We start from the raw sequence: 10,138 nt of genomic DNA, 5'->3' as shown, positions 1-10,138 counted from the left end.
CTTCTTTAATATAGTAACACGTAATTAATCCCCATATAATTTCCTCTACATTCATCTAAATTTTCAGAGCCAAATAAATCAAGTTGCTACAGACATATTTAATGGAGTAAGGATGATAACAATAAAGGAATGCAAGAATTTACTTGGTGTTTCTGCGCACAATTCACACAATACTCTTCAGTGCCATATTGACTTGTTTTAAAATGGATTTCTCTGTGTTAACAATTAATAAAACTTGCCCCTAAATATATTAACAAGAACAAATGTATGACTGTTGTGATGTTTATGGATGGTTGAGCCAAACTACCTCAAACCTTCCACTCATGGAGCTGATTATGCTTCATGCTCGGGCATTTCGTTCGTCTCCCAAAGCCTGTTCACAGAGGTTTGGATAGGCAGTGAGATCATTCCCACTAAACTTTACCCAGTGTTTCAGGACTCTCATCTTAGTGGTTTCAGCATGGGCTCTTGGGCCCCATACAAACTGATAGCAGACAGGATCAGTGTTGGGTACCCTCTGGTACTCCAGGTATTGCTCCTGCACAAAATTTTCAATGACCAGCTTCCTAGGTTGTCCATAGATATAATGCTCTATCTCAGGATATACCCCCATTACACTCAGCGTATCCCAGACTGCCCGTTCAGAGGCACAGTTGTTTTCCATGAAAATTATACCCAGAATGATTAACAGGAGGCCTGTCTTGGGCATGCCTACAACATCATGCAACATCCCATCGTAAGTTAGCCCTGCTGCAGGAGTAAGGAAATAGCAGTGGTCAGAGGGGTCAATTTCAACCACTTCAATACCAAAGACCAGCTGCATATACTCAGATGCCCTAGAAAAGATTTCAAAAAAGTGCTCCCTGTGACTTACAATCATATTTAACATTTCTGCCTTGGTTGTTGACTCTCTCAATCTATACTTAAGGACCAAGAAAGGCACCAGGGATTGTGCATTCCGCAATATGGACACATAATCAATAGGACTGAGAGGGGGAACTCGATCTGGCTCCTCTTGACGGGAGCCCTGTTCTTGCTCCTGTGGGCGGGAACCCTGATCTTGCTCCCTTTGGCAAGAGACTGGACTTTGCTCAACTTGGCCGGAGCCCTGATCTTGCTCCTGTGGGCAGGAGCCCTGATCTTGCTCCTGTGGGTAGGAACCCTGATCTTGCTCCCTTTGGAAAGAGACTGGATTTTGCTCAGCTTGGCTGGAGCTGTGATCTTGCTCAACTTGACTCAAGCCCTGATCTTGCTGCCCTTGGCCAGAACCAGGATCTTCCTCTCCTTGGTAGGAGCCCTGATCTCGTTGCCCTTGGCTGGAGCCCTGATCTATCTGACTCGGAGAAGTGGGAACCAAGGCCACAGGAGGAACAGATGCTCCCTGAGGATCAATAGGGACATTTTCCTCCACTGCAGCTGGTTCTTCCCTTGAGGTGGTGTGGATCAGAGCAATAGAGGTGGTGGCAGAAGAGGAGGCTGAGGTAGTGGCTTCCTCAGCCCTGGGGATCAGCCCAGGTTGTGAACCTAGTGCCTCTTCTTGGATGGGAGAGCCCTCTTCAGGTTTGCAATGCTGCTTGTTCTGCTTATAAGGCATCATGACTGGACAGGACAGGGCATAGGAACTTCCTGCCGGAGATTCACAGGCCTGGGAAAGAGAAGGAGCATATGAGTGTTGTTGGTTGAGAATCATGTGTTTGATATGTCTCACAGAGAGTTATTATAAATCTCCTTTTGGATGGTGGTCTCAGGCTACCAGGTCCCTATCTTACGGGTAGGCTTTTCCGTGGAGAATTTAAAGGATGTGAATTGTGATCTCCTCAGGGTATAGGTGGCTCACAGAGGTAAGGCTCTGGAGGTACCAGTAGTCCATTTCAAGAATTAAACACAATAGTGACTTAAAAGCCTTCTTAAATATGTTAGCACATGTAATTAATCGAAATGTAATTTCTTCTACATTTGTCTATATTTTCAAAGCCAAGTGATTCCAAGTTGGTACAGATGACAGCAATAAAGGAGGGCAAGAATTTACTTATTTTATTTCTGTGCAAATTTCCAAGGAAATACTTGTCAGCAAATACATGACAATTTGGATTTCTAGAGTTTTATAGTAGGTGGGGCTCTTGGTACACATTCCGGACATACAGTTAACCTTGATTCCTGACTTTCTTGGGCCTTATCTGTTGTGTGATCTGAGAAAACTGCCTCAGATCAAGACTTTTACATCCTGGCTCCTGGAGATCAAAGACATGGAGGCAGCTTTCCATCAAGCTATACACTACAAGGAAATACTGGACCCTTTACAATGAGTGGACTACACTGTGAGTTTCCTACTGTTCTGGTGTAGATACTTCTGTGTGCTTGCACTGGGCCCACAAGTTTCACCTGGAATGGACTGATTATAATCCCTGTGTTGGCTTGAGACAAACTTTTAGAACAAGAGCTGTGAGGTACAAGAAATAGAAATGGGGGGCCCTGATACACATAATCTCCCTGGGGACGATTTACCATGGGTCATGTGAATAGAAGGACTAATACATGACCAGATCTAGACCTCTGTCTTTGATGATATGAGGTCACCTTTCTTAAGCCACACCTTTTTCTGAAAGACAGTAAAAGAATAATGAAGGTGAGGCTAATCTATCCAGAGCACCCAGGTTTTCCCACAGCTGAAAGAGATGTCATATTGAGGGTGGTGTGTGCTTGAGTGAGGGTTATATATTTCTCTTTCACCTTTAGTCCTGCAGATATCAGGTTCCTTTCTCTGCTGTGGTTGTGTTGATGGCTGCTGGCACTCAAAAGGGTTCACTTCCTTGAGACGTGGGAGACAAAAGTGAAGATGAAGTGGGAGTTCCTTCCACAGAGCTAGGGGTCTTAACATTGACTTGCAGCTTCTAGAGTGTCTTCTTTATCACTATCAAGAGGTTCCCGTGTTATACTAAGCCTATTACCCCATGAAGCCGAAGGAAGCTGGTGATAAAAGGATAGGGGCCCTTGTCTTACTAGATGCACGTATAGTCAAGAGCTGAAAAAAGGGGCAGGGCTGGAATATTTGGGGTATCCTCTATGTGTTTGGGTTCCTGTATCCAACCTCAGATGTCACTGTGACTCCTCAGAAAGCCGCGTAATTCTCTGATATCCAGTTTCCTGTTGGAAAAGCCAGAAAGGGTGGTGGTGAGGTTGGGGGGAGGCAGTGGGGCAGAGTTTGGGGGGGGGGTAGAAGGGCATAAGGATGCGGGACTATGGAAGAGGGTAGTAATTAGTTCTGTGGGGACTTTGTATGGAGCTATTTCTTCAACACTTCAAAGAATCCCAGGCCTCTCACTTCCGCGTGCTTCAGAGCCAATATCTGGTTTCCATGTTGACTGGAAGTTGAAAAGAGCGGGAGAGGGGCGGCGGCGCTGTCGCCACTCAAAGCCCTACAGGGCTGCAGACTTAAAAAAGAAAAATGAACAAAAACTACAACAACCAAAAAAAGGCAGGGGTCGTTTACTTGGGCCTCCTCTACCCATCCACAGACTTCCGAACGGGTACGACAGCAGGTCTCCTCCAGTCAAGTCTCGTCAGGTCACGCGCTCGGACCATTGTGACGGGCTGGGTGGGGGAGGGGCCAAGCCACTTGACGCCCGTTATGGAAACGGGGTAAAAACAAACGAAGTTCGACATTCACAGGGGACTTGCTCTCTACTCATCTATTTCTCTACCTCTCGAACTATCTAGTGAGCTAGGAGACCTACCTCCGTCTATCTGAATCTCTTACCTCAACTCTTCCCGGAGTCCACACCTCTCTGACGCCACAGCGGAGGCGGGGCACCACTCTTCAGGCTTCCGGTTCTTCTGAGGCGGAAATGCATGGGTGGGGTCAAAGGGGATCTAAGTTGGAGCCCCTCCCACTTCCTTAAAGGCTTAAATGGTTCCTCTCTTGGAAAGCTCCGACCCTGGTCGCTTTCGAGGTCTTCCAGGACAGGCTGCGGCAGCAGTCGTGTGGCGAACCCATCATTTTATGGAGGCCAATGCAGTTTCTTGGCCAATTGCAGGGAAACTGCTCAAAAATATATTTCTTCCTGAAACTTCATGTTATTGACTTCTTTGGGGGAACTTGAGCTCAAATCCAGGAAGCTGTTCCTGAGTTCTGGTGTTTAAGGCTACACCTCTACCACTTGACCAACATCTCCTCTCCAACGCTCTTGGAGTCTAATTGGAGATGCGACTCTTTCAAACATTCTTGCTCAGGCTGGCGATGAACCAAAATAATCCTCAAGTTTCACCATCTTAAGTAGGATTACAGGAGTATTGGTGAAGGCTGACACTCTGCCACGTGACACATACCTCGACTTCCTTTTTTTTTCATGTAACTTTTTTGAAACGTGTGCCTGTGGGCCATTATTCCACATAACAGGCTCACACTTTCCTTCCAGGCCTGGCTTTGAAGCATGATCCTAACATCTCAGCCTTCTGAAAACTCAGGATTATGAACATCAGCCACCACTGATGAGCCTGAATTTTTTTTTTTAACTTTGCTAATAGTACCAATTATACTCAGATGTCTTGCTAAAAGAAAACTACTCTTACAAATCTGGAATAAAAGACACAAATCACTATCACTTCATTTATCACTACAAATTATCTACCAATATATTTCCTGTTATTTGCAATTCTATTCATAATATACAGTAGCATTTATCTTCACTAAACACAGACTATTGTAGCACAAGTTTCTCATTTTTCTACTCTAACTAGGTAAAAAAAAATCACTACTGAAATCATAAGAGACTTTAATTTGTAAGAATCTTTCAATCAGTAATACAATATCATATACAAATTCACATTTCAAATTTTTCTGTCTCTGATTCTACAAGACTGCCCAAGATTTTACTTTGAAATTGTCTATTTTGTCTAAATTTTCCTTTTTTTTAAATCGATCATGGGGCTTGAACTCCGGGCCTGGGCCTTCTCCCTCAGCTCTTCAGCTCAAGGCTAGCGCTCTACCACTTGAGCCACAACGCCACTTCCAGTATTCTGATGGTTTATTACAGACTTTGGTGCGAGGGGGGGAGAATTGGGGAGGGGGCAGGAGGGAAGAAGGGAAGAGATGGGAAGGGGATACAAAGGAGGAGGCTACAATGCTTGATAATAAATATACTCATTATCTTGCCCATGTAATTGTAACCCCTCTGTACAGTATTTTCACAAAAAAAAAGTTTCACCTTTGAAACATGATCTTCAGATCTTAGCTTCCTGAGTAGCTAAGATTACAGGCGTGAGCCACCACCAACTGACCCATTTTGTTTAAATTTGCAAAAAAAAAAAAAAAAATTGCTACAATCCATTTCCAAAGCTAGCACCAAATGGCAGGGCTTGGAGTCATGACTCAAGTGACAAAATTCCTGCCTACCAAACCCTGTATTCAAATCCTAGAACCATAAAAATACTTAAACAAATAAAATAGAATAAACTATAAACAAAATGGCTGGATGTTCGACCTAAATAGTAGAATGAATGGCTACCATGTGTGAGGGCCTATATAAATTCCTACTTAAAAAAACACATAAATTCATCAAAGTTTGAAAATAAAAATTAAATACTAAAGCATCTTTATAAACCAATAATATATTTGCTAAAAAAAATTAAGAAACCAATCTAATCTATATTATCTGGAAAGAAAGGAAGGAAAGAAAGGAAGAAAGAAAAAAGGAAGAAAGAAAGGAAAGAAAAGAAAGAAAGAAAGAGAGAGAACAGAAAGAAAGAAAATAACTATTAGAGCACAACAGTGCACACATGCACTCTCAGTTAATTGGGAGACTATAATGGGTAAAATCAAAATGTGTCAATCCAGACAAAAAGTATCAAGATCCAACCCCATATCAACAAACAAGTTAGTCTTACTTGTATACAGGTTGAAAAATCATGTCCCAAGGGCAGCTTAGGAATTAGTGTGACAAGCTATCTGAAAAGCAAAGGAAAATGAGCGGGCCTTAGAGTCATGGTTCAAGTTATAGTTCCAAAATGCCACAAAAGATTTAGTTTTTATTTAAAAACACTGGAAGAGTATTCAATTCTAGACACACAAACATGATTAATGGTAGAAAAGCCAGATAAACTTATTAACTACATTTGATCAGTATAAGTATACATATTATATAATAACAAAATCCATAAATATGTTTCACAGAAAGAAATATTCCCTGCTTGTCCTGAAAATATTCTAACCAACTGTACTCATAATTGCAAAATACTCCAAGAAAGTTGTACATTTATTTTGCTGCTCCTGGAATTTGAACTCATATCCTGTATGCTCTCCCTGACCTTTTTTGCTCAAGGCTACTGCTCTACTGATTGAGCCACAGGTCCACTTCCAACTTTTTGGGGAGGGTAATTTATTGCAGATAAGAGTTTTACGGACTTTCCCACCTAGGCTGGCTTTGAAACACAGTCTTGTTGAATCGCTAGTCATTTCAGACTAGTGAGTTCCAGATACCTTACATTGTCAAGTAATATGGGTGTCTAATTAAAAAATAAGAAGTTTGATAATTTAGAATTTGAGAAGGGTGAATTGAAATAGTAGCTGACTGCCTACAAGCTGACACACCTGTCTGGAAAGCAATGCACAAATTAATACCATAAAGATTTTACATGTCTATACCTATTAATGAACCAGCAAGTAAGTAATATAGACAGGACTATTCATTATGGAATTTTCATACTTAAAAAGCAAAGTAGGCATTCACCTACCAGCATGAGAGTAATTATTAAAAAGAACCTGATGTATATATGAAAATAAGTATGCATTTCAAAATATATAATTCATTATGACATTTTAAAGTATTTTAGGAGCTAGGGACATGGCTCAATGGTAGACTGCCAGTTGAACATGTGCAGGGGTCTAAGGTCATAGCTCAGCACTGGAAATAAAAAAAATAAGAGTCAGGCACAGTGAGGGTGGCTCACACCATTAAAAGTGGAAAAATGACTTTTAATTCATATTAATATTTAACCATATTTTTATTAGCATCAGTTAATTGTACAAGGGAATTTTCACTTTGACATGTTCGTATATTTATACAAATTTCCTTGATGAATCCACTCCCGCTTTTTTTTTGGGGGGGGGGTCCGGTTGTGGGGCCTGAACTCTGGGCCTGGGCACTGTCCCTCAGCTCTTCAGCTCAAGGCTAGTGCTCTACCACTTGAGCCACAGCGCCACTTCTGGCTTTTTTTTTTTTTTTTTGCTTATGTGGTGCTGAGGAATCGAACCCAGGGTCTCAGGCATGCAAGGCAAGCGCTCTACCACTGAGCCACCTTCCCAGCCCCTCCACTCCCGCTTTTATTCTTCCTTCATTCTCCCTTCCAATTTACAGTAACGAGCATCATTATTTAATTTGTATATACATAATTATGACCATATTAACACTACCCACTTTCCATTCACCTTCCCACCTTCCACTGGTACCAACCCCAGGGCAGGACTTATTTCACATTCCTGCCATTCACTTTTTAAGCATATGCTAATGACTCAAAGGACTTTAATCACATATGTATATCCAATGTTTTCAACAAAGTTACCCCGTATTTTCTGAAAAGCAATAAAATCCAAATGGGATAGAAACTAAGTAGAATATTAATTTTATTCATAAATTTATTGTTAATAATTCATTGCTATTATCTGGAGGTACCATTGTGATATTTCTATATATACACACAGTGTACTTCCCTTACCTTCTGTATCTATACAAAGAGAAAAGGTATAATATTTACATGTTTAATACACCATACACTGTACTGATGAGTATTATTCATTTCTAATATATATTCCCATTTATGATTTTTTCTGTTATAAGAAGGAGGCATTGATGATTATCATCAAGTAAATTATTCTTTTTTTAATGGCTTTGTCCTTAAAATCACTCATTTATATATGCAAGTACTGTAACACATGAAGATATTTCTGTCTTGGAAAAACATTTCAACCATTGCCTATGACAAATCTGTCAAACATATGGAAATATTCTGAATGGTTTGTCTATGATGAAGAACATTAGCAAATGCATAATAAGTACTTTCTTTGTATAGCTTTCAGCAAAGAAAAATTGGGTGACTGTACACTTTGCAAAATCATCATGTGTGTGTATGTGTATGTGTACAAGTATGCATTCAAAAAGCAATATGGAGGTTCCATAAAAGATTAAACATAGAGCTACCCAAAGACCCAGCAATCCCACCCCTCGGCATTTATTCAATAGGACACAAACAATGCCCCTTTACAGCTACCAGCCCAACTGTTCATTAAAATATTGATTACCATAGGCAAAATATGGAATCTACCTCGATCCCCCTCAGCAGACAAACTGACCATGAAAATGTGGTTTATATACACAGCAGAATTCTAATCATCCACCAAAAAGAATGATATTGTGCCATTCATAAGGAAATGGAAATACCTGGAAAAATTATATTAAGTGAAGTAAATCAGAGCCGAAGAAACATAGGTGGCATAGTCTCCCTCATTCCTGGTTAACTAGAATATGCTTATAAGTCTACATGTAAACATACTGAATTACTTAAATAAATATATACATATGTATATTTATACACACACTGGGGCATGATAAATTATACTGAATGCTAGACATTTACACATTAATATCAAAGAAGGACATGCATAGGAGTGATTGACCAAGTCTCAATGGCTATGTACACATGATCATATAAAATCATATTTTATGAAATGAGCTCCAAGAAAAGGAAATGAATTATTTTTATTTGCTGTTGTTGCCATTTTTATTTTCTTTTCCTTTTGTAGTATTTATTTGTATTTGGAAGGGCAAGGGGGACACAAAAAAGGTGGAACAAAGGATGAACAAATAGAACATTGGCAATCACAAGACGCTGGAAAATGAACTACATATCTTTACGTCTTATGGGTGGCAATAGGAGGGTAAAACTGGGAGAAAGCAAGGGAAGGGGAAACATGGTTCTAAAAGAATTGTACTCACTACCTGATTCATGTAACTATAACCCTTCTGTATATCACTTCTACAAAAAAATAATTTATAAAATATACCCTAGAGGTTTGTACTGAGAATCTTCTTTCCAGTCATGAACCTGAAAATGACTAAAAAACATAGAGAATATTGCCATTGGCTAATTGCACATTAATCTACATTGTCTTGACATTGTACGTCAACATTAATCACTGATGACTTGTACATGACTTTTCAAACTTCCCTGAGAGACTTTATAGAATATTAAATGCTGTTAGACAATCATGAAAACTTCATTGAATTTTAAGGTAAATTCATAATAGTGAGTAACAAAATGAAATTTGAAATTAACAACTCCAGAGCCACAAAAGAAGAAAATTAATTAAAAAATTAAAAGTAAAGGCTTTTGGCTGGGAAGGAGGCTCAGTGGTAGAGTGTTTGCCTTCCATGCTTGAGGCCCTGGGTTTGCTTCCTGAGCAGCACATAAACAGAAAAAGCTAGAAGTGGCACTGTGGCTCCAGTGGTAGAGTGCTAGCCTTGGGCTGAAGACCTGAGGGACAGTGCCCAGGCCCAGAGTTCAAGCCCCACGACCAACAACAACAAAAACAACAACAAAAAAAACAACAACTAAAGACTGGCACTTTCCTTTTATATGGAAGAACATAGAGATCATCTTGCACAGGTGGCTTCCTGATATGAAATGGAATGCTAAGGAAAAGGATTTTACTCCTGTTATGCTAATAATTTGATGGAAATACTTGCTTATAATTATATCGCCCATCAAAAATATTTCAACTGCATGCTGGTTGACAACTGATGATCATAGTTTAAAGCCAGCCCAGGTAGGAAAGTCCATGAGTCTTATGTCCAATTAACCAACAAAAGATCCGTAGGTGGAGTTCAGGTAGATAGAGCACTAGCTTTGAGCAAAAAAACACAGAGACAACATCCAAACCCTGATTTCAAGACCTAGAACCAGCAAAACAACAAATGATATTTCATTAAATCTCATTACATTCATCAGTAATAACATTTAGATAAACTATGAGGAAGGATCTATATACACCATTAATACATACTAAATAACAGGTTTTTACAATGAATTGTCTGAACTCAATGTGATTTTTAATATTTTCATTCAAGTATTATTTAATTAAGCACAT

At 39.9% G+C, this 10,138-nt stretch overlaps 1 protein-coding gene across 1 annotated transcript; it reads right to left on the bottom strand.

The window, feature by feature from the left end:
* Positions 1–340: 340 nt before the first annotated feature.
* On the bottom strand, positions 341–3,582 carry LOC122097114 (melanoma-associated antigen 12-like). Its single transcript, XM_042667600.1, has 3 exons — positions 3,518–3,582; positions 3,323–3,431; positions 341–1,645 (listed from the first exon to the last, which is right to left on the bottom strand). Exons 1-3 carry the CDS (start codon positions 3,580–3,582, stop codon positions 341–343), a joined length of 1,479 nt encoding a protein of 492 aa, XP_042523534.1.
* Between the last annotated feature and the right edge of the window lie 6,556 nt (positions 3,583–10,138).

Source organism: Dipodomys spectabilis, unplaced genomic scaffold, assembly GCF_019054845.1.
Source record: "Dipodomys spectabilis isolate Male_0828 unplaced genomic scaffold, ASM1905484v1 ptg000414l, whole genome shotgun sequence".
Taxonomy (NCBI): domain Eukaryota; kingdom Metazoa; phylum Chordata; class Mammalia; order Rodentia; family Heteromyidae; genus Dipodomys; species Dipodomys spectabilis.
The sequence above is the reverse complement of the archived record's forward strand: the minus strand, read 5'-3'. Positions and strand labels throughout refer to the sequence as shown.